The 25,436-nt window shown below is 45.6% G+C and overlaps 1 protein-coding gene across 2 annotated transcripts in view; it reads left to right on the top strand.

Moving 5' to 3' along the window:
- LOC131288935 (diacylglycerol lipase-beta-like) overlaps positions 1 to 25,436 on the top strand; it is a 31,423-nt gene that overhangs the window by 4,101 nt on the left and 1,886 nt on the right. For both annotated transcript variants that reach the window (XM_058318118.1, XM_058318117.1), the window contains exons 3-9: positions 3,915 to 4,111; positions 19,261 to 19,358; positions 19,440 to 19,652; positions 20,592 to 20,704; positions 21,473 to 22,025; positions 22,108 to 22,231; positions 24,596 to 25,099. In XM_058318118.1, the coding sequence (XP_058174101.1) occupies positions 19,264 to 19,358; positions 19,440 to 19,652; positions 20,592 to 20,704; positions 21,473 to 22,025; positions 22,108 to 22,231; positions 24,596 to 25,099 (1,602 nt within the window). In that variant the 5' untranslated portion in view covers positions 3,915 to 4,111; positions 19,261 to 19,263. The remainder of the gene's footprint in view (positions 1 to 3,914; positions 4,112 to 19,260; positions 19,359 to 19,439; positions 19,653 to 20,591; positions 20,705 to 21,472; positions 22,026 to 22,107; positions 22,232 to 24,595; positions 25,100 to 25,436) is intronic.

Here is a 25,436-nt window from a genome sequence, read left to right as displayed (position 1 = left end):
CTGAAGGGCTACGTCCACGACAAGAGCATAGTTGCTTTATGCTGTAATTCGGTGCCAAAATAGCCCACCGGTGACCCTCTGAGATAACTAGCATGACGATGCATGAATAAACGAGATTTTTTCCAAGCCGGGGAAAGATGGGAAACCGGAATGAATCACTCTCTCCCTGAGGGGCCGATCGTAAGACCGATGCAACGTAAACGGATGCAATACTTTGCGAATGACGTCGGGGAAAGAGTTATTATGTGTCCTGCTCGAAGGACGCCCACATAACCCGAGGTGGAAGAAACAACTGATGAAAAGTGGCAAAAAAAAATCGGGTAGTGCAGGGTCAGGAAGCATGACTTACTTGTGTCGTTCGTAACTGGTTCGACCGAGCTTCGACTTCGGTGTCCGGCCATTTTTAATCTGCCTTTATCCATTTTGCCAGAGGTCGGCAATAACTCAATTGGTTGGGGTTTTTTTGCGACCTAAACGATTATTTTTTCTAGAAAGGAATTGCACCACTATGTTGCATGGTACAAACTTAATTCTTATGTAAACTCTCTTTTGGATTATTATTTGAACCATTGCAAAGATAAAATATTTGTAGGCAATTGGTTACATATATTTTACCTTTGTTAGAATTAAAAATACCTGCGTTGGAGTTAAACATCAATCTGCTAAATGCCGTTTGAGGTCTATCTATCGGGTTTTATCTTTCGTTTGAATGATAGTAGACCCTTTCACCAAACGTGATTGCATGCGGTTTCATCTCCGATAACTGAATGTGCATTTGATGATGCTGCGGTATGATTATATTATTTTTTCCTTCTCCTTTTTCTCATCGGAGGGCCTCCTCTTGTTTTTTTTTCCATTGCCCAATCGTCATGGCTCGTCTGCCGGTTCGTGCATTGAGGCAATTTATTATTGTTATTGTGTATTTTGTGCGTTTATTGGAAGCAGTTATGCTGGAGTATGCCATCGTGGCCCGCACTCGAACCGAGTAGCATCGGTTGGTCGTGCAGCGTCGCATAAATGGTAAAAATCTTATGTGCCACCCATCTCATCTCTCTTTCCCCCCCAGCCCGGGCTCGGCATCTCCGCAGCCCCTGCCACGACAACAAACTTGTTTTTCATTTTTGCGCACACACAAGAACTCACACATTGCGCAATGCACGGTCGCTCGGCGGTCGTATGTTGAAATGCATCGGAATCTAGCGACATCTAGGCCCTCCACGTATTAGGAGGGAGGAGAAAGGGAAGCATGTGGGTGCCTGCCGTTAGTTAGGAAGCCAGCAGAAGAGCCTACGGAAGGAAGGGAATGGAAGCAGGAGAGCACGATCAACCGAGAGGGAGACGGATCGTATTACTGGCCATAGCCTGAATTGAACTAGTAGGCAGTCGTTGTGGCCGTACAAGGTTTTCGATCGTCGAACGATCATAGAATGTCTTAGTCGAGAATGCCACGGCAGAGAACAGTCTGATCGGTAGGATTGATAAGTGACCTAAGTGAAAATTGTCAGTTAAGTTTTCCACTTGATATTTGCTGTGCTTTTTGCCAGAAAATTATAATCTATTTTTTATTTTAAAATGGGATTAAAAACACACATTCCTTCCAATCAAATCATTAAGCATACAAACAACTCCTTAGCTGCCATAAACGATCTACCACGCACTAATCAATTACCCTTTGGGGGCGGAATTGGGAAGGGATTTGGTGGTCGGTGGTGTTTATTTTATTTTATTCGCGGTTTGGTAACTGGTTGTCAACGGTACGGAAGATATGCAACCAGATGCAGCAGCAGGTACCAGCGAGAAACTGCATTGCAACATCCGTTTGCGAGTTGCTCAACCGTCGAGCCCTCGCACACCTGGGCCCGGGATTCGATGGCTTTTTAAACTTGTTGATACCGATATTTGTTTGTGTCCCCGGATAGGTTGCCAAGGTCTACACCGCTGGAAAACCGTTTGAATTATCCGTTTCGTTTTGTTAGCGAGGGAGGCAAGCGAAGGAAAATGGAAGGGAAGGCTGTGTTAAATAGAGTAACCATTTTGTTTGTGACTGACTTATGTTATTTATTTATGTTTTTGCTCCGGTAGAAAATCGCATAACATCGCAACCATGATTTGTAAATGTTACATGAACAACAAATAATATTGCGTTTGGTTGTCTTGTATGACTAATTTTGTTGTGTTATTTGATATGAAAACTTAAAACTTATTATTGTTATTGAATAAACATTTATGTAATGGGTTTTTGTCTGAGTTTTTAAGCTACTAAGGTTTGTAAAATGCCCAGTGCCTCATGCTTGTTTTTGTAGGCCCTAGTTAACGATAAGTATAGACAACGAAAATCAGCTAATAGTAAAGGGGTTTGTCAAACAAACCTTGAAACAAATGGCTTAATTCGTGCTGCCCACTCCCTGCCAACACCCCGCTTGCCTTCTTGTCCTGCGGCAAAGAAATGCACCAACCAAATGCATCGGTCGCCGCCGCACGGAGGTTGATGGACTCGTTTTTCCCCTGCTTTTCGTTCGTCCACGGTGCGCTGCACATGCCACAGAAGGCCACATCACACTCGCCAGCGTCCAACCACGCACACCATGAGCCGCGAACTGTTGGCTGTTGGGCGAGAAAAGTGAAGAAAAACCAACAAGAAACAAAACACCCACAAAACTTAGCTAAAAACTGTAATGCAAAAACGTTCGTCGTTTGCTTTGGTGTATCGCAAATGGAAAACTGCTACATGAATTCCGAAGCCTCCCCCACCTCGCCCACTACCAACCAAACCCCTGGGGTGCTCTCGGGGGGTGGTAAATGTCCGAGACATTCGCGTTTTGTGAATTGGAATGTCGATTGAGAGGTGGCCCCAGACGCGGCGGGGTTGGTCCGGTTTTCGCGTTTTTTGCTCATTGCTACCGAACGCCGTCACTACAAATACAAATCCCTTTTTCGGCTGATGCATTTTTTGCTTTCGTTCGCTTTTTTTTCTTCTTCTCCAAGAGACGCATGTTGGTCCATGCCCTTTCCGCCCCCTCCCCCGCCAGAGGAGTGGTGTGGTGAAGAAAAGCTACATATTGATTGTGTTTCGATCGATGTAAATGCGTAGCGAAGGAATCATTTGAATATGGTGGCTGTTCTCCTCGAAGGGAAATGGTTATTTATGGCGGAAAATGGATGTGCCACGATGGAATGGAATATATTTTCGTACATATGACGTTTTCCAGCGCTTGTGTTTGTTTTCGTTCCGGCCACTCGCGTGTTTTCCCACTGACAGCTCTTTCCACTAGGGTTTTAATTTATGGATGGTCTTTTTCAATACATTCGATAAGTTGATGGCATTTCAAGGATACGTTATCTTACGGTAGAATTATTTTTTTGAAATATTATAGAGAACAGCCCTTCTTCATCTGTTTAGTTTGTACGAAACATTTGGTTTTTCGTTTTAAAAAGTAGTTGATGATTTAGCAATTATCATTTATCGTAGTCCATTTAGCAAATTGAATCCAATTATTCACTGTTTGGCTCTCTGCCATATCTTCTTTCACTTTAAAATATTAAAATAATATTGAAGACTGTAAAAGGTATCGTCGTTGAATATGATAGAGCATAATAATAGCAAACTCAGCTTGTTTGGTCTTGTGCTATCTGTAAAATTTAAATGTGAAAACTAAAATTAACACAAGATGAAATTCACAAGGTGCAAACACGTTGATGATATACAATACTAAGGACATATATTCTTTAAGTTCATCTATTTTAAATAAACTAATTGTACTAAAAAATGTCATATATTCTACCCCAGCCCTTCTGATAAAGACCTTTTGATGCTGACCTACTCCGCGTATTATTTAATCCGATTCGAGTAAAATGCTCCAAAAACTTATTCCTTTCAACCTATTAAACTTTCCCCCCCTTTTCTTCTCCCCCAGGACTCCGATGAGGACAGTTTCCCATCGATCGGTTGAACGATCAGTGCGGAAGGACGGCGGCGGTTAGCGAACAAACGCCATGTGTGCGATGTGCTGTTCGACGTGCTCAAATACTACTTCACGACGCGACTTCCGGTGCTACGCAGCGGTGGCATTCCTTTGACGAGTCTGGTCTATTGCCAGCGATAAACGGCAGGGTAGGTTTGCTAATTTCCGGCCACAGCGCGCAAGGAAAACGGTTTTCTTCTGCGAGTTCTACATGGCCGATCCTAGGAACTCCGGATGATTGTGTGGTACTCTTGGCGGGTTGGTTAAATTCTGAGCAAAGAAGACTGATTATCGGACGCCGACAAATAGGTTGTCTTTTAACTGGGAGGCCTGTAGAATTATTAATAACCTTCTCCATAACCCATAATCTCCACTACCACCCGGCGGCAACGAGGGTTTGGTTCAATGGAGGTGCCGTGAGGATAATTATTCCACTGGTCGGCTGGTTAGGATATCGAGTACAGGTTTACACGTCCCCGCGCACCGTAACTTATCATTTCCAGCGATAAGTCATAGTTCACCCACCATTATCGACTTCCTGCTCTCGTGCGTCGCCCGGTTGGAAGGGTCGAAAGGTGGTGGCGCACCAATAAACACATTACCGCTCCGGAGGTCTGACAACACACTATGCGTCTTATCCACGCGATTCGATCGGTCTCGCGAAGAGAAGGACACGCGACGGCCAAGCAGGGAAACTGCACACCGATGTCTTTTATGGGCATGCCTCATTGCGGATAATTTGTGAGAGTTAGAACTAATTTTTAGCGACAGGCGGCCGTTACCGCTGTGGGCGAAGGCTATGCTGGTGGCGTTGGGCCCTCTGCCCTCGATCGTTTATGCTGTGCCGCCCTGTGGTAGCGTTTTACGTAAAAACTGGTGGATTTGTTTTGCACCAAAAAACATCCAACGCTGGCGCATTGAGACGTGCCATTAGGCAAATTAGCCACGGTTCTCGTGCGACTCGGCTGTTTCGAAGCGAACATATCATTTACGGGTCGAGTGTGTTAGTCAACTACACCTCCCTCGACCCGGAGGTGGACGTGGACAATGGGAAGGAATAATGGGAAATCAAATTACTTTACTCCATCAGAACAGGTTCTTCATTGACATTCGCTGTAAGGGCACCCTCAAACCCTCTTGAATGATTCCAAAATCCCCGGTTTTGTGACTAAGGTCTCGAGAACTTACCTGGAAGCGCGATGTTAAGCCTCGTTGTACAAGTTTTCTGTTTGCTTGGGGAGGAGTGAGATTGGATTAAGAAATTCTAAAACATATTTCAACGACCCAAAACCTTTGCTGTTTTGGATATGCTTTTTTCACTGTCATACAAACATATTCCATTCTTTCTTTCGCTTCCTCTTGGTTGAGAAAAAAAAAACCGGAAATTTTCGATGATAGCTAGGGTTCAGTAGGAAGCGGTAGGAAGGCCTTAGTTCGAGGCCAGCAATATGTGTGCGTGGTTGTAAAGATTTTTGCCTATCCACCACATTCGATACCGATTGGCGAATTTTTGTCTGTCAGGTCTCAGCATAACCTGATTGGGAAACAAGTTTTTTCCTAGGAGTATTTCTACAAAGTTCTTTTTCAAACATTTGCATGTTGCTAAGCGAGCATGGGGAAGATAGGCGTCGTAATTTCACTCGTCAGATATTTAATTTTTGTTATCTTTAGAATCAAAACTGTCTTGTGTGTCTATATTTGGGCCGATGGGATCGAAAGGATAACATGTTTACCGAAAGGTTATTCAGTGAAAATGAAAAAAAAATCAATTGAGATTTCTCTTCTAATGTGAGGATTCTATTTATTTTGGTTTGAAATATTGTTTGGTTTATCATAGAACTTAATTGAGAAGAAAATACCAGAATAGAAGTATGCAATGACAAGAATATTCAGATGAATGAAAAACAATCACCCTCCATTTTACTATACTATACTTTACATGTGTCTGATAGAAGATTTCTGCTAAGTATTGAACCAACTTTTGAGGCAAAATATGAAAACAAAGTATGAGGAAAAATCTTCATACAAGTTAGTGTCATCTGCAGAAGGAAACAACGTTTGCCACTTTCTAGCATGCAAATTGACGTTCGAATGCTAATTAAAACTAGCGAATTTATGTGGACTCTCCTGGCACGAACCTTTCCTCGGTTCTCGGTCACTCGGCCAACGACGCTTGCAAGTGTGTTCCGTCATAAAATTGCCACATTCTAGCCCGCGTGTGCGCCAGTGACGTTTATAGTTTTGCCTGATTGTCTACGCCATACCGCGAACGGCCATTTGGTGGCGTTTTATGGCTTCATCAGAAAACCCCTTGCCGTCGTCGCGAGATGTGCCGATATCGTGCGGGATGCATCGGTGCACATGCTGTGGCGGCCCTAAATTGCCATCGCCGCCGTAATCGACAGAACGCACACTGCAATTTCCCATGTCAATTGATTTCATTACGATTTCCTCCTTTGAGGGTTCACTGATTGGGCTCCCGTCTCCCGGCTGGAGAAGGAGGGCGCTCGGACCGGATGCGCTTCGACCGCGTGCGATTCGGTTCCCAGAACTCAAGGAATTCAGCTCCGGCAAAGGCGTCAATTTCATTCCATTAGCGTCCTCGTGTGTCGGACGCTGGAAGAGTGGCATTCAGAGACGAAGGGGCCCGTGTTACGGAGCCCCCCCCCCCCCCCCCTCTCCCCACGCCCGATCGGTATCTTATCTTTGCGCCAGGTTCTTCAGCCCTTTCGGGAGGCTTTATCCGGCGGTGGAGCCTCGTTATCCGGCCGGGTCAGTTCAGTCTATTCGCGGCTCTATCGGTGGCTGGCATTGTTATTACGTGCGTTTGATAAGGCCGTGCCCGGAGTCGGTGGCGATTGCGTGACAAGTTCAAGTAGCCCACAGTTTCCGCTAGTTCCTATTTGCCCGGTGTACGTACAGTGTGTGGCCGATGTGTGGCCGATAGCAACTCGTGCCCCCCAAATACCTTAGGTACATTATTAGATGTAGTATTTGCTTCAACCATTTTGGAGTTTATTTTCAAATTGTAAGAATGGCCTTGGCGGTTGTTTCGATGTGTTTTGTCAATTTTGTTGTTTGTTTATTTTCCTGCTTCAAATTTAGCTGACTGAGCAAAATACGTCAATGGCTTTGATTTGGCCGCAGATGTTCGAGAAGCTCTAACTGTGCCATTTGTTAGCTTCCTTCCCGTGTACGTGCTAAGAGAGAGAGATCCCACTCAATCGTGATTGACACAGCTGCAACAACAAATGGACGGCTCGTGTAGAAATTTCGAGAAATTCAAGAATGCCCTACGCAACGACTTTACTCGTTGTTTGTTTGTTTAGAGTTTGTTTTTACGTGTTTTGCTACAAGCGTTTATGCGGAGTTCCCATCGAATCGTAGTAACATTTTTGTTTTGCCAAATCGTAGAAATCTTTCAGGAAAAGAGGTCTGAGCAAAGTAACTAAAAAACAACACCTTTTTCGAAATGTATGCGTGATAATGTTTGCACCATTCAGTGATTTAAAGATTTAGACAAATTTGTACCATTTGGTTTTTCTCTCGACTTGTGAGATGTTTCTCACAGTCTTTAACGATGCTAAAAATTTATCCACAGGGCATTTGTTGCTTCTACACAGCATTGCGAAACGCGGATCAATGATTGATCGAGGGTTGTATTGTAGCTGGATGAAGTTTATAATAGACCTTAACCTTCATATGGTGACCAGATTCCTTTCCTCAAAAATGTCAGTTGTTTCTGCAATCAGTTCTGAGTACAGACCGAGGTATGTCACAAATCGTCATCTTATAAAATATATCATTTGACTATGGGCCGCACTGTTTTTTTTTATGCGTTCAAGAACATACTTAAAATTCTGGTATTGAATTCCGTATGTACATTATCGAATTCTGAAATTATTATTCCACAATTAAACGATGGTGCAAATATTATCACGCATATGGCAAGTTTGGTTCCATCGATTACATGGAATATAGCGGAATATGTTTAGCTACCCCAATAGGCGTCCATTTTGTGTCTGAATAAATAACAAAATTAATTTTCCTATATCTTTTTGGATGCGGTGTGACGATGATCCCTTTGTGTCAATTTCAAGCTGACAACTGGCGTGCTAATAAAGTCACAATATCGACCGGACTACACAAAGCGAGCGGAGGAAACCGCTACAAATTAAATTCGCATCACGAGGCCAATTATTCTGTACCATACTGTGAGTTATGCGCGGTACGTGAGCGTATCAAGCTGCTACCGTTAACGTTAACACACACGACACACTCGCCGTCGAATTGATTTCTCGACAAAAGTCACAGTCGCCGCAAAGCTCATCCTCGTGGTATCTAACGATAAAAATGGAGGCAACGGCGTGGCGTGGCGTTCTATTTCTGTTACCCTATTCCCATCGACACCTACCCACTAACGCCGTTAGTTGAACGAGCTTCCAATGTCCGATGTGTCGTCAGCGGAACACCGTGTGCGACAGGTCAGTTTTGAGTTGAAGAGCTGTCTTTCTAGCCTTAAAGGCGTCTGAGGGCAGAACGATAAGGAATTAGTATTAACGTTAGGTTTAACGGTTTAGTATTAGTATCGTTGGCGTCTCTTCAGAAGGTACTAAATAAACGCCGGTGTAGTAGTTCTTTGCCACTCCGGTCGACCTTGGTTCGACCGTTTCCAAACCGGCGAGGTCTCTGATCCTCCCTTGGCTCTACCGGAAGCAGCCACACGAACGAAACCCATATGACGTTTCGCGCGGGCACGGCAGGTTGCGTGCGGCGTACGGAAAGGGAAATCAAATCATCCATTTTCGCACCCCATACCCCCCCACTGTTGTTCCTCCTCACCGTCGAACGCCTCACTGATGGACGTTGGTACCATGGTGGTGATCGGAGCGCCGCAGAGACCGCGTGTTGTGCCAACCTAATTGATAGGGAAGTTCGAAGTCGATTGAATGCATGATTAACCGACGTTTGACAGCACCAATACCACTTCAAGGGTTTGCAAAACTTGGCTTTATAACGCGTAACGAATATATTAAACCCTGCGTGTGTGGTATTCTGATTTTCAATCGATAAACCTGCCTCCACACCGGTGGCGGTCGTTCTTCCGGTGGTGAGTTCTGTGGTGTGGACTGTTCCGACTCCCATAGGGAGGATTACCCCGGACAGTGAACTCGACACGTCACGGTGCGCTCTAGCTCTCTTCCGGGGTATCCCGTAGTTTGGCTATATGCTACCGGTACTAAATCTGGTGCTCCATTGCGTGACGACCAATTTGTGGCCATCTAATCACCCCTCGACAGGGGGGGAATGTCGCGTTGCCGCACTTGACTAAATAATGACACTTGACAGCGTGCAGCTGATGTTGCGAGTGTTCGCAAACTGAGACCAGGCCTCCGAGATGCCCATAGACCGTCGGCTGAAAATAACTCCATTCGAGGAGGGATGGGGAAAATAAACCGTAAAAATCGGCTGTAAAAATATACCACCACCCAGAATGTGAAACGAAAAGATGAGCGGAAAAATTAACAACACCGCGCAGCCCTGACGTGGTCGGATAGGCGTCACTGCGGGCATGACCTTGACCAGAGTGTTCAATCGGGCGGGGGATGGATTCCGGGCATGGTGGAGCATTGGCGGATGGTGTTGAAACGATATTTGCCAAAGTAAATATGGACACTTCTGCTTCTGGCGCTGTCGTTGGTACGCTGTCGCGCGGCTTCGAGCAGAGCCTTCTGAACGCCATTGGCCGTGGTTGGTTTTTGTTTGGCCTGATTGGATTCAATCAAACTATGCTGGAAGTTGCCATTCTGATTTGGGATTTCAGCCCCAAACGGAGAACTCTAGCGCGAACCCGTTTGATACTGACACGTCTCCAATCAGACGAAATAAAATTTAAAGCCTCAAGTTGGTGCGATCTTCCAACCTTTTCAGGTTAGGTATTAAATTGAGTTCAGATCGTAAAAGAGTGGATCTTAAATTAATTAATTTAATTTACCTTACAAGCCTGCGTAATAAAACAAGCTAATCTTCATCGTGAGGTCCACGAATAAGAGGCCATAAAACAGAGCTCTTGAAGTAATGTTTGTAGTAGTTTGAATGTAGTCCTAGAAGTTCCATATTTTTTTGATGTAGTTGGGTACTAACTTGTACATCGTTGTGCATTGCTGAACCATATCCATCTTTGATCAGACCGATCCTCAGACACAGACAAATCAATGCCAAACGAATGAATGAATGCGGAGTTTGACCGCAATGAAACACACAAGAACTCGGATGTCAAAGGAGGGGAGTCTCCGAGACGTAGAGTTGGCCGCATGCTGGAAGTTTCAGCGAATCGGCCCACTGCACTGTACCTTGGAATCACACGACGACCACTTGTGCGATCGTAGATCCTTATGTGCTCTTCCATAAGTACTGCGCGTCTTCGCCGTCTTCAATTGATGTCGGTCGGTAATCGCCCCTCGCCTTACCTACCGCTTCTCCCTCTCGATTCCTCAAACTACCGAGTACAAAACCTGCGCCTGACCTTGTCGACCATCTTGTTTTATTTTTCTTTCTCTCTTTCCGCCATGGTGTTCATTTATTTAACCTCAAGAGTAGGAGAGTGCGATCGAACCATAAGATCACTTCACGTGGTCCGGCTACAGATGGCGTCCTCGGATGAGACGAGTTGCAACTCCAAACGGTAGCAGATCCGAATTGTACGGTGGGGCCCGGCCACCGCTGGAGATCACCCGACGGGCGTATCGATGACTAACCCTTGCCTTACCTAACCTAGAAGAGCGTTGGCTTAACGCTAGAATTCGCAACGTTTGTACAACCTGTACCTGTCGCCAACCTGTCCATCGTCCGGCCTCTCTCGGTGCGGTATCCTCGGAAAAAGTAGGTTTCCCTTCCCCTCGACCCCGGGCGCAGATTTTGTCTTTGTGTGTGTGTGTGGTGTGCCCTGACCCAATGAGCTCTCGTAACTTGTTTGACGTCTTTTGCAATCACGTTTACGCGGTGTACAATCTCTCTCTCTGCGTCGCGATACGTCCTAAAGCCGCGATATTGTGGTACCACTCCAAAACTCTGCCCTACCTTCCGACCCCTCCGAGAGGGCCCCCGCTCGATTTGGTCTTCACCGTAAGCCAGCAGCAGCAGCAGCAGCAGCAAGGAGGACAAAAAATCAAGCAATCCTGGTGAACAGGTGAAAGAGAGTCATTTGTCTCCTGCGGGGTACCTTTGGGGTATCGCGCGCTGAAACAAATTGTCTATCGTCTTCAGCACGCCGGGAGTAAGACCCGCTAAACGACAAATGGCAAAAAGTGTCGACAAGAAATCGTGACGCCCGGAGCCACAAACCTCGTCCAGCGGACTGAGGAGTGTTTACCGTGCATGTCGCACGGTCGCTTCCTACCAGTGCCAGCCGAACCGGTGGGACGAAGGGTGGGGTCGACGTAGTTGGATAATGTGCAGATGCGAATCTGGTGGAACTAATGCATGATGACTTACAGGTTTCACCCTGGGTACACCAGCCCTTGCACCGCCGGCCGGGATTCCCAAACCCCACGATGTCCAGACGCTTCCCTCTGTGTTTGTACGCGCGCGGAAAAGCGGTGACTCCGGGCTTCTTCCTCCGGTTTCTGGCCGATTGACGTCAAACGAGACAATGTTGTGCGGGGAGGATAGCGGCGGGACAGATGGCCCAAAAGTCGAAATCACGTATGCAAAACTTTTGCCCCCCCCCCCCCCGCCCTCGCCTGACGCTCCTTTCCTGTTTACGGTTCCGTCAGCGGCTCCATTCTGACGAGGGCAAGTTCTCCCGTTGACTGCATGAAATATTTGTTGTTCACTTCACGATAGAAGTCGCCGTTCGTCTCCAGTTTGGTTCTCTTTAGTTTCGTTTATTCCGCGCTAACCTAGTTTTGTTTGTCTCTATTTATTCTTTTTTCAAATTTATGAGAATGTCATGTCTGTTCTTTTTTTCTTTAAATTCCAATTCATACTGCTTTTATATGTTTGACCTAAGTCCACGATCAAACATCTTTTAGTTTAAACTCTCTGTTATTTTGTTCTTAATATGACTTTTCTTACCTGTTCGTTGGACTTTTATTTTGTTCTTTTATCTACTAAATTTGTTTATTATTCATTTTCCTTATTTTATCTTAAAATATGTAATATGGAATTGTCTTTACTTAATTTTTTTTTTACTCTTGCAATTCCTGTTTTGTTAACTTGGCATGTCGGTGTATTTTTCTCATCTTATTTTGAATTAAATATGAGTCCTGGGGGGGAAAACCTTACGTTTCTTTCCGTAAAACAAACATTCAAGTTTAATTCGTCGGTATCAGCTTTCGTGCTGTTGCAAAACTCCAACGCAACAGGATCACATTACCATTTAATCGTAGACTCGTTTCGACGTATGCCGAGCATTTCGAAGCTCGCTCTGAATGTCTTCCGTACGTCATGCCGTGATTTACTGCTGCACACCCATTTCTCCTTCGACCCGTTGGGGAGGAATCCGACCAACTTCCGCTCCGCTTCCGAAATTCTTGCCTCGTGCCAAGTGAAATTTTCCATTCGCTTGCTCCGGGTGGGTGGGTGGACATTCACCGGGGGCGGTGTGGGTTTTGTGCAAAGCTTATCTTAACCATTAGCTCCCCGGATCCCCGTACGTCCTACACGATTGCAGGGCATCGATACAGCTCGTTCAAGCATTCGTCACCCCTTCGCCACGGACGTCGATTGAATATTCATCGTTGCGCAGGTGATTCCAATCCTGGAATAGCCTGGATCCGGGTGAGGGGTTTTTTTCGTACTTCGTTCCTTCTGGATCGCGCCAGAAGCAAACGGTTTCGAGTTTGAGCCGAGCGCCTACGAGGGGCTAGAAATTGCGTTCGAAGAAAAGCGATGCATCCCGACGCTTCCTGAGGGGTTTGTTGAATGGCCCTTCTCAAATTCTATCGAATCCAAGTCTCGGGACGAGAAAAACTTTTTTTCTATGCGGGCTAAATCGTGTGCTTTTTCCCAGTTTTCGATTGAAGTTTCGTTCAATAGCCGCGAGCAAGCATTTTACGGATAGAAAATACGATTTAACTCATTTGAAATTCGAAAGAGTTATTTTTCAAGATCAAACGGCAATCCTTTTTTGGTGCTATGTTATTGGACTTTCTCTGTTCGATAGTCAGTCTGATGACGAACGTTATCTTTATTCGGCTTCGTCTCCAGCCTAGTTTCAAATGGTAGCAAAAAGATTTGCAAACAAAAACACTTCCTCGAGCCTTCCAGATTTTATTTGGATGGAAGGTTGTCGGTTCAGATTATTCCATTTTCTTCCAATGAAGGTTTGGGAGGGGCGTGCTTTTCCGACTTCAGCATCCGTGATTCATTAATGGCGTCAACGTCTACCATCACAACCGGCGGTCGATGAATTGACGGATAAGCAACGGAGAGGGCTTTTTGCTTCGACTTATCTTCCGCCGAGCGAAAGATCTGTCTGCATGGATGGAGCAACACCTGAGCAGATTCCGTTTTGTTTATTTATTTATTTTTTCATCAACCCAAAACCCGAGCTCGCCGTAAACCGCTGGCATTTTAATTGGATAATTTCAACGAGCCTAATGTCCGTCCCGCCACCATACATCTTCGCACATGCTTGCCCTTGGCTTTTCTCGGTACGCAGGCATTGCATCGCCATGTCACCCGGGTCAATGCAAAGTGGCGAAACCTTCGTGGGCCGCAACCGACCGGCCGGAGGGGAGAATAAAAGGCACAGGATAAGCTTTAATTATTCCACTTTTTCTCCGCCCCGAGAGGCACTTCATGTTTTGACCTGCTTGTAGTTAACGTTGGCAGATTACGGTACGACCTGGTACGAGATGCGGCCAGGGCAATTTGTTGGAATCGTTCTAATCCAAACGCCGAGGGTCGCTTCCTGTAAGCATTAGGGATGGATTTTCATCTTTTTTGCACTACTAAACATGAGGTATAGAAGGCAATGGTGGTGATGGTGATAACATCGTTGAAAAAATAAATACATGTTACATGATGATGCTAGCCAGCGATTTATTTTCTTGTTTACATGATGCCTTTTTAGTCTCTTACCTTGTTTTTAGAGATCTGCCAACGAGATATAAAATCATTATTTTGCATCGGTAGAAATTAAATTTTATTACATTTTGTTGTTGTTGTTCATACAGATTTGAAAACATTATCTGCTCTTTTTATAGTTAAACATGCCAGCGATTTTTTTTTGTTTAACATACATTATGTCTTTTTAGTCTTTTGTTCTTGTTTTTAGAGATCTGCCAACGAGTTATAAAAACATTATTTTGCATCAGTAGAAATTAAACCTAATGACATTTTTTTTATGTTCGTACAGATTTGAAAACATTATCTACTCATTTTTATAGTTGAACATGCTACTTGAACAATCATTTTCTTGTTTTTTGTCGAATTTTTGTCCACTTCATTTTTTCCTTTACTGATTAAGCATCATTACTTTCTACTCCTTTTTTGTTTCTTGTTATATTTTGTTTCTTTTTTTTTCTTGTTAAAACAAATGTTATCAGGGCGTACCTGCCGAGACATCCTAGGCGTGCCATTAAAACTACAGTCCCGCCTGGGCGTGGATCATATTACGCAACCAAAACATCCATTACCTTCCATTACCCTCCGAAATGTTTTCTTTCCACGATTTTTCTTCCAATTTAAACCACAAGGAGTGTGGTTGGTGCTTGGAGAAAAGGTTAAAAAACCAACTTATGGAAATATACACTCGTCCACTTGACCATTCCGACCGTTCAGGCTTCGTCGAGTGATCGAGTGCGCTCGATGCAAATGAATGATTTATGGGCACCTTGTGGCATGCTGCAGATCCGATCGGCCGATATAATGTAATAATTATCTTTCTTTCATCCACGCCCAGCGCCAACAGGGAGGAAGGGTGGGTGTCAGGTTGGAGGGCATCTCCTCTCCCCACCCCACCACGCTCGGGTACTTTTCCAAAAGGAAAAAAACCCTCTCAACAACCTTTTTATTGGGGTAGGCTTTTTAATTGCACACTCCACGCAAAAGGACTCGCGAAGGTCCTGTCTGCGGCCGTTAATTGACGTTGAAGGACGACTTTTGACGATCGGCGGCTAGACAGACTGATGCGATGAAAAGGAGGAATGCTGCAATAGTCCATCGGCATAAGAAAATTGACTTTCCTCTCCGACCGCATTTGTAGTTTGAAGCAATAATGTTTACATCTTTGGTTACAAACATGAATGACCAATTGGTATGTTGTAGTTAATTCTGTATCTTTGATAAAGATTTTTTCAAGACTTCACATTCGTGTAGATCTCTTTAAAAAATCTTTATCAAGAAAGTATTGACTTCCATACTAAAAACTCTTACTTCTTGGAATGGAAATTTGAGGACTTTCTGAAGAAACGATGAATTTCTCGAGTCGAATTGTCAAAAACCCATACAAAAAGTAATCAAGATATGAACCGCGACGATATCAGCCGCACAGACTATTGGATGGATCGTCAATAAGTTCGCTACACGACAGGCTATTTTCCACTTTTTCATAGTGTTGTTTTCATTTTGTGTGGAATTTTAAAGTAGTAGGGAATAAGAAAATCAGTTTAATGAGTTGTATTTATAGGAGGCAGGCTTGTATTTTGATAAAAGGCGTTTTTTACTAGTAGAATATCGTCGATTGTATATAGGACGCACTGATTTTTGTTCACCAATAAAAACATTTTTACGGATTAAATCAAGACATTGAAGCGTTACGTAAAGCTTCCACCTTTTCGTATTGTACTTTTGTGCTTCGATCGAGATTTGATTAACGTTTTGTTTCTAAAAACAATTGCTAGTTAGGACCTAATTAGCTCCCGTTTGTAAGAAAGCCTCGAAAATGTAGCCGTAAAACTTGCACGTGCTAAGTAAAACGTCTTCGACACGTGTTCCCCCGTCGACCTCTCCTATCGAACGTTCGATCAGGGGGGGGGGGGGGGGGGGGGAAATTGGATATCTCGAGGAAAATAATAAGGTACATTGTCGTCGCCACTTGGCCCCCAGGCTGACGCGGGGCCACGGTCGAGGCATCAAAACTGCAAGCTCAGCGGAGGTGTCAAAGGGCCAAAGGAGACCAATAATCTTGGTGCTCGCGAAATTAATAACTAGCCGTTCGTTCTCGTACCGGTCGCGCGGGTCACTCCATTGTAATCCACCTTGTCCTTGGCATCCGCAGCGACAGGCAGCGCAATAATCGAGCAGTTCGATCAACGTCGGCTTCAGCAGAAGTGGCCCAGCAGCTAGTGTATGCTGCGGTGGCTATCCTTGCCCACGTGCCCGGAAAGGATGGTGGAATGGTGGAAGGTGGAAGGCGGAAGGTGGTATGATTTAGTGCTCGAGTGAAAAGTGGCCGGGGAGGAAATGGAAAAGAGCAATAAATGGGACGACACAATTGACTTCATCTTAACCCTCGCGTGGATGCTGGAATGTTTCCGCTGTCGGCACAAATTATGTGCATTAAATTGGTTATTTCGCTTATTTGCTTTCCTCACTTCCTCATTTCTTCCCTAAGTTATGAGGAATCGACCTTCGATCGTTCACTTTCATATGCCCCTTTTACATCCAAGGGTTAACGAAAATCCGACCCGGCAAGAGATGAAGTGGCCACGCGGCTCGCAATGCAAAGGTTAAGGTGAACCGTATCGCCGGCGTCGGCAGCATGCCGTTTTGATTTTGCATTTCCACCACCACCTCACCAACCCTCCCACACCCACACCCAACGTCCTCACCCTCCAATCAATCGGGCGCTCTCAAGTGTTTGCCATCCGACGGCCTTTTTTTTATTCCTACTTTACAACAACGACGACGACGACGACCTTTTTGACCAACGCCCTTTCAACCGGTTCGCTGTCTCTCTCTCCCTCCCTTTATGCTGTTGTCCCCCATCTCTTTCTCTTACTTGGAATGTCTTGTTCGTTTGTACAGCGACTTTCAGTGTCACTCCCTGCGTTGTGTCCCCGACCCAAGGGCCACCGTCGCCCGGTTGGTCGGTCAAGTAGTGACGCGCTGGACGCCGGAGCTTTTGACCGTGACACTTGCCGCCTCCGAGACAACCCACCCACACACACACACACACACGAACAACATCCTCGCGCGCGAAGGCGGGCGTAAATTATGGCCCGAAATGCTTTCCCTTCTTCACATTCCTTCGTTCATTCATTCATGCTATCCCTCCAGAGGGTCGCTCGATGCTCCAAGTGTCACTTGCTTTTGCTCTCTACTCGCTGGTTCATGGTTTGATTTATCTTCCTCCTTCCTCCCAAAACCCCCTTTCCCATTTTCTCCAAGGGTCAACGTGTCCTTCCAGGAGAGTGCCTCAGTATGGCGATGCGTTTCGCAAGCTGACAGTTTTCTAATCCGCTTCGAACGGTGTTACTTGTTTGGAATGCACAACTTGATCCTACTTACAATGCAGCCCTTTCTTTTCCCCCTCCCCCCGACCTTTCCGGGAAAAGCTTCGTTTTTATTTCCATTGCCGGTCAATGTAAAGAAGTTTATTTTTCACACAAGAGAGAGACACAATTTTAATACTCCTCTTTATTATTTAATATCCTTTCTTACTGCTGCTCGAACTGGATTCATAAAATTCGTATAATACTCGAAACTTTCTGCTTCTTCTATGCCAAGTTTAATCGAAAATTAACTTAAACTTTTAATTTTCTTATTTTCACGTGCAAAACCCATCTTGCATCTAGGATTTTCATTACAAAAATGGGAAAAAAAGAAAAACTGTTTCCTATTAGTATAATTTTATCTTCTCTTACAAACTCCTTGAAAATGAATATAGTTAGTAGAAAAACAATGCAACTAACCTATCTTCAGCTTGAACGAGGCACGACAGCGAATTATTTAGAAGAGTTGCCAAATAATATTAAAAATGATCAATCAAGAGATGGATGTAAATAAGTTGCAATTTGATTAACGAACTGATTTTGATTTAGATTTTTGATTCTGACAATAAAATCTGGGAAATACTAAGAGAAAATTTTCTTCGTAAACAGGATTAGAGGAGAGCTCATAATTATAAAAAAAAAACCAAAAAAAACTAGGGTTTTCTTCAATTTTCTTCGATGATTAAGATCGACTTTGCTTTGAAGTTCACAGAGATAGAACCACCCACCCACCTACGCCCTCGGTAGAGTACACTTCCGCGACCTTCCTCACCCTTTTCCATTCTCGCCTTCCACACTCCTTCCCTCCTCCTTAGCTATGGCGGTTTCATTGATATTTGCGCACGATTAGATTAATTAGTGTCTATCTCATCGCTACGATCGATCCGATGATGGGGAGGATTTTCTGTTTGTTATTGTTGCGGTTCATGTTCGGTTGTTTGATTTCCTTATGTGAACACCCACTACTACCCCGGCCTTCTGGCATAAACAAAAACCAAACCAATTCGAAAAGAGATATGCCGGGGGGAGAGGGCACGTTACGCCATAAATTCCAATTATGCAACCACACACACACCCACAGAGCGAACCCAGCACAAACTGCCTCCACTCCCCGGTAAGTGGAAGACGCTTTTAATTAAAGCAAAACCGAGCGAATCGCTCGTGGAGAGAAGTTCGTCAAAAATGGTGTACGGCGTCGTTGGCGTCGTCGGACTCTAGAAGCACCAAACCCGATCTGAATGCGACCAGATACGCATTCAATTACACCCCGGCAGAGCGGCACACATCTTCGCATCCGCTGCCCCTCCCCCTAGGGGGCCGGGGAGTCTTATATTTCCAGCTCGCATTTTCTTCGCCCGGCGCGAGCTTCCACTTCCAGAACACAAACAATGCTCGAGCGAAATTTCCCAAGTCCGGCATGAATATTCATCGGGGCTTGGGAGAAAAATGGGCACCCCCGTTCGGATTGGGTGATGGACGGAGTTATGGCCGTACTTTATCCGCCGGGGAAGTGGGCAGATTAAACAGAGCAAAGCCCCGAGCGCTTCTGCGTGATCAATTAGTACTTCCGACGCCGATTGCGTTGCGTCGAGGTTTCGAAACTGCATTCTCCCCCTTACCTCACCCCCCGGGGGCCGAGGTCAGTCCCTCAACAGCTGCATCTAGAACGGTTGGGAAGTGTAGGGGGATCGGCCGTGGGGTTTCCATCTGTTCAAACACAAACCCGGCTCCGGTGCGCTTTTCCCTTCCGCTTGAGAATGATGAAAACAATTCCAGCAAACCACCGGGCAGAGATTTCAACATTTGTTCTCACTTTCTTTTTCCTCTATTTCCTCTTTTTCTCTCCCGCACTCCAGGTCATGCCGGCATTGCGTCTGTTTGGCCGGAAATGGTTAGCCGCGTCGGACGACCTTGTGTTTCCGTGCGTGTTCGAGATCTGCTTCCGGATCGTGTGGTAAGTGGTGACGTGCGGCCGTGTTGGTGTTGGGTCCATCAACTTCTCCTCATCTCTCTCTCTTCCTCCCCCGCGAAACAGGCTCGGACTGATATCATGCGTAACGTCCACCTACTGGAACGTGACCGAGGAGTGCGGTGAGGATGGGCTCCCGGTGCGGATCTATCTCGTCGGGACCATAGTGTTAATTAGTGTAAATATAGTACTACTCGTCCTCTTAGTCAACCGCAGCGCCCAAGGTAGCATCACCGAGGTGCACAAGCGCCGCCTGGTGGCGCCATTGCTGGTGATAAAGTGAGTATTATCGAGAATCGGATCGGATCGGGCTGGATAGACGGTCTAAAATAGACAACTAAGGTTGGGATCTGTTACCTAGCGTCCGTGGGTGGCTTCCGCCGGAAGGCGGAAGATAAAGTTTGCACCTAAGGCTAACATTATTTTAATGTAATTAAAGTTTTGCTAAGGTCGATCCAGTTCCAGTTCGTCCTTTTAATTGATAACTGACGTCAGTGCAGGATAGTTTGGAAAACACTAGAGCAATCCTTACGGAATGGAAAACTTCTCCACGTTGTGGGAGGAAATAATTGATTATTTGCCTGATGAAGATTTTTGTTGTAAATAAAAAATGATAAGGTTTAATCCAAGCAAGAGTCGGAAAAGGTTTGGGCAGTTTTCAAAACGATTGATTCTCGCCAAAGAAATTGTAAATCAATTTATACGAAAGGTTTGAATGTCGAAATTGTATAGCACCTTGTATACAGCTTAGCTTGTATAACACCTTCGAAAAATATCAATTTCTAAAGCCCATCAGATGGAACTCTTTTCCACAAATAATATTTGTAAAAAAATATTTAATTTAGCTGTTGCTCACTAGGGATAAAACAATAGCAAACAATTTTTTGCTACGGCAAACATTTAAAACCGGAATAAAATAAAATTTTCGTTGGAACTGAAGCGAATTTTACAAATTGTAAATAACAGAGTAACGATATACAAAGTAGTTATTATACGCAAAAATATTGTAATTTTCTAATTTTTATTTCCCTTTTTAAAACTGTAAGCGTAAATCTTTTAATGGCTAATCTCCAAGAATTTTAGTGCATAACAAAACTTTAAAATTCACTTCAAGATTCATCTAGAAATAACTGGTTGTTGAAACATTTCCTATGGAACTTGTTTTTTATTATTGATTAATGACGCAATTTCATGGTACTTCTTTGCTTCACTTCACAGAATACTTTTAATCCTCCCGGAGACGGGACTGAACGTACTCGGCACGATGTGGGCGTTCTGTGGGACGTTCCAGTGCCGCAGCAACGATAAAGTATCGAGAACTGTGATCGAAGGTAAGCTCCTGCTGAAAGGGAACGGTAATTATGGACAGGTTGCTGTTTGCTTTAGATTATTCGCACAAAATTACTTGGGAAAGTCGATTAGCTTTATGGGTGGGGATGGTTGTATCAATTTCAAAGTAAATTAGGAGATTTTAAAACACTTGTACAATATATGGCCACAAGGTGTGGAAAGTAAAACTTCAATCTCTCCCTCCATTAAAGACTCCTTCTCTCACAAGACACATCCGGTGATTCATGCGTTGTGAACGGAGCACACTTAATTCCGGCGAATCATGATGTTCCATTACAACCGGGCGTAACCTGGTCGCATGGAAAATCCCCTCCCGCTTCGAGCTACTAGCTTTTAGTTTACACCTCACCGCAACTCCACACTTTAATCGTTGACCATAATTCAACTCAACAAGGCAGGCAGCTCCGGTTTAGCAATGATGTAGTCCATTAAAACCGTCTAATGATATGTTAGTTTTATTCGTGGGCTTTTCGTGGACCGAGGGGATTTGTTTTATTTGTGAAGGCTTCTCGGAAGCACAACCTGGGTTGAGCAATGAGCAATAACAGAGTCAGCAAAACTTTATCGGTTGTTCAAAGTGGTTTGCAGTGGGGAAAAGTAATAAAATGTCTGTGTATAAGGCAAATGGAACCGACTTTCTCGGTGTTAAGCGGGGGCCGACACGTGTCCATTAGGCGACAAGTGCGTCATTAGTGAGTTGGAAAACTGAAACGAAATGCTTTTCCTCCCATCTTTTTCCCGTTTTGCAGCAATCGTACTATTCAACTGGGTAGTGTTTGCGCTGATAATCTTCGGGCTGGCGATCGTGTTCGACCCGCTCGGCTCGGCCAAGTACAAGAACGGCCGGGACACGAACGACAACGGCCCGACGGAGTCCGCCATCCACCGGAAGGTGTCGAAGCTGTGGTTCCGCCGGTTCCGGTGGGCGTTCTGCTGCCTGCGGCGGGACGAGTTCGGCCACGAAGCGTTCACTCAGGTGGCCAGCCTGCTGAGCGCACTGTTCCGGGGCACCGACCTGGTGCCGTCGGACATCGTGGCCGGCTGCGTGTTGCTCCGGGTCCGGCAGAAGCGCGAAACGCGCGAGATGCGTCGCATTCGGATGCTGAACGACGATGGGCCGCGCTACTCGACCGACATAACGCGCGTTTTCGCCACCTCCCCGGCCTGGATGACGATCAAGAACGCCCGACACTTTCTGCGGTTCGCACTGGCCGCCTACGGGTGGCCGATGGTGTGCTACCTGAACTGCTGCACCGGCCCGTACCGGCTTGTACCGAAGATGACGTGCTGTGCCTGCTTCCGGTAAGTGGGTGACCCACCCAAGTGTCGACCTTCAATAAGCAACATTTTCTAACCGTAATTTCCCTCCCCACCTTCGTTGCAGACGAAAGCCGCAGATTATCATCGACGACAACTGCTGCCTGTGTCATCTGGCTGGCGTACGGTACACGTCCCGCCTGCGAAGTGAGGACGTCCTGCACGCGTCGTTCAAAAATCATGTATTTGAGGTATGCCACACACCGGTTGCTGGGAGGTTTGGTGGAAATCCCCACCGAGAGCAGTTCGGCCAGGGGAAAAGGGAACATGTTTTCGGAAGGTTGTGGCAAAAGAAAATGGACAACACAATAACAGTGTTCGGATGCTCGGAAAACGAACCATTCGGATGTACTGAACTCTTGAAAGGAATAGGAAACATTCTGGATACAGAAAACGCTGCGATGTGCGACGTTAGTGCTCCTCCGAGCTTCTTTCCACGCCTAGAAACTTCGAATTCCGTGACTTTACTATGTCGTGCTGCGTCTTGGAAGGAGTCAGTTTAACCGGTTCATCTGCCAGCGCGATGGGAGCTACAAGAAAAAAAAGAGGGTTTGAGTGAAAGATTTAGAAGACTAGCATTGTTCTTTACTACTGGGAAATGTCACCTTCATCCACGGTTTCATCGTCGGCAGGTGGAATCACCTGCAACTTGCCGTACGTTTCCTCCGCGTTTGCATCCGGATCGTCACACTGGAGCGGTTGGCACGACACAACCAGCATACCCACCACGGCCAGAACGATCGACACTGGCAGCAATCCAACGGCTGGTTTCATTTTGACGCAAAACTTTAACTTTCCCGCGCAACGAGACACACGAGTCTTCGGCGCGACCTCCGCCGGTCGGTGGTTTTATATACACTTTCTATCGGCCTCTGTCGTGTCTGCCAATATATGGTGTATGCTTGAAACTATCCAAGTTCACTTTCTCGCTGTGATAAGCCACCACCGCCGCCTACACGGTGAACCGGTTCCGAACTTGGGCCAGTTACGAGTGCACCATTTTTTCGGGCGATATTATTCCTTATCACCCGGCCTCGCTACGCAACGACGAAGAATATTGCGTTCTACGTTTCGGGCGACAGAATTGACTGACGGGCGCCGGCCGTGGGTTTGCAAATTGCCCGTTCCCGGCCCGGTGTCTTCCCATTTAGATTACTAATGTTGTTTAGGTGACAGTTCGAGGCTAATGTGCTCTGTCGCATTGTAATAATTATAGATTATTTCTCGCGCGTTTTTGGCAGGAACCAATACGGCACGTTTGTTTCCTATCAAAACATGACATGCCGTGACTCTTAGATAATTGATTTCTTGGAATGTTCCATCAAATGGTTATTAACCCTTTCACAGTTTCGACGCTTGAGGAAATTAGAGCAAACAATTGTTATAGTATTTTATTTTCTGTAGTGTAACCAGGAAATGTATTTTTAAAATATGTTTTAGAAAAATCTATGAATGGGTTTTTGCTAGAATTTACATTCATTAAAATTGAAATTAAAAAAGAAGAAAACAATTTAATTTATTTACATAAATTTGTTATCATTCAATTCTTGAAACTTGTCTCTATACAAATAGTGACTTCTTTTAACAATAAAGCGTTTTAAAAGGATTTTACTTTGTAGCCCAGGATTAAATATTAAGTAAAATTAAATCAAAGAAGGCAGCTTAATCAGTTAAATAAGCACACAAGGCTATGGTTCACTTGGTAACGGTGCAACTGGTGGGGCAGGAGGAGGTGCGGGAGGTCCCGAAGAAGCCGCTCCGGCAGAGCTTCCCCCTGCCGATGGTTTGTTGTTCAAGAAGTTGTAGTGGAAGTACGCCTCGTTCTGATTGTTCACCGTACTCTGGTGACGGCCCATGAAGGAGAACTTTTCCAAAAACGACACCCAACTGAAGTCACGCTTAACCCGCGTGCTTCTCTTCCGGTCGAATTCGCTGTGTCGCGCGATTGGCCACTCCCGGTGAAAGGCTGCCACCCGATCGAACAGCGGTTGATGGACGGACGGTGGTTCGTAGCCGTAGCGGAAGCATCGCAGCCTCCCGTCGGCACTCATCAGCTCGTAGCTGGCAATCGAGCACTCGTAGTAGAGACACTGTATGCCACCGGTCGTGGTGACGGTGGTGGCCACACCGGAATAGCACACGTTGTAGGTTAGATGATACTCGAGGCCATCTTTCGTGTGGCGGGCAAAGCAGGTGTAGGAGTTGTTTGTGTACCGTTTCGAAACTACTATGACACCTAGGCGTTGTATAAGAAGGCACTGTTGGACTTGAACTTTCGCTTAAAGATAGTACAATACTCACTATCGGCAGTGGCTAGGGACAATATGCATCCTGTTAAAGCTCCAGAGCAGAGAAGCAACCAGTTGAGATTCATTGGGAGACCGTTTGAACATCCAGGTAACCTCTGGGCTGTCCAGTGGGAAAAGTGCAGGGATTTTATATGCATCCGGAACCAATTTTTACGACGCCGTTAATTAGAAATTCCACAATCTTTAAGTGTTCCCCTTGAATTGGTTGAGTCTAACTCGCTTTGTTTGTTTTACACCCTGTTTCAGTTACCATTCTGCATCCTGGCGGACCACAGCACCAAAAGTATCGTGATCGCGATCCGGGGCAGCCTCTCGATGCGCGACGTGTTTACCGATCTGGTGGCAAACGCGGAACGGTTCGAGGCACCCGGCATACCACCGGACTCGTCCGCCCATCGCGGCATGCTCGCCGGTGTTGACTGCCTGCTGAAGCGGCTGCGGGAGGGCAACATCCTCGAGCGCATCTGTGCCACCTTCCCCGACTACACGCTCGTCCTCACCGGCCACAGTCTCGGGGCGGGCGTGTCCATCCTGCTGGCGGCAAAACTGCGGCCCCGGTTTCCGGATCTGCGCGTGTACGCGTTCGCCACGCCGGCCGGGCTGTTGAGTCGGGAGGCGGCACGTTGTACCGAGAGCTTCGCCTTCACCATCGGCGTTGGGGATGATTTCGTGATGCGGCTCGGGGTGGACTCGATCGAAAACCTACGCACGAGTGTGATCGAAACGATCAGGGCGTGTAAGCTGCCGAAGGTGAGATTTTTACTGAGAGAGTTTATGTTGCCTACAACGTCATTATTTTAGAAGATGTTTCTGATCGTCCGTTTGTCGACTATCTTTTGGTGGAAAAAGGAATAAATAAAGTGTACAAAACTGTAGTCTTTTACTGATCAGAACCATGTGGTTTTGCTTTTAAGTCTTTTTGTTGTTGTTTAAAAAAATATCCAGCAGATTTCAGAAACACGAAAAAGAAGTTTTACAAGGGAGACCAATTTGACCGCTTTTGGATTCTAGTGTTTAATGAATGTGGAAAATATCCATTTTACTTTTGAAAATTTCTCTCTTTTGAAACATCATAATTTGATTCCTT

This window comes from Anopheles ziemanni, chromosome 3, assembly GCF_943734765.1.
Source record: "Anopheles ziemanni chromosome 3, idAnoZiCoDA_A2_x.2, whole genome shotgun sequence".
Classification (NCBI taxonomy): Eukaryota; Metazoa; Arthropoda; class Insecta; order Diptera; family Culicidae; genus Anopheles; species Anopheles ziemanni.
Note: the sequence above shows the minus strand (reverse complement) of the source record. Positions and strands in the feature narration are given on the sequence as shown.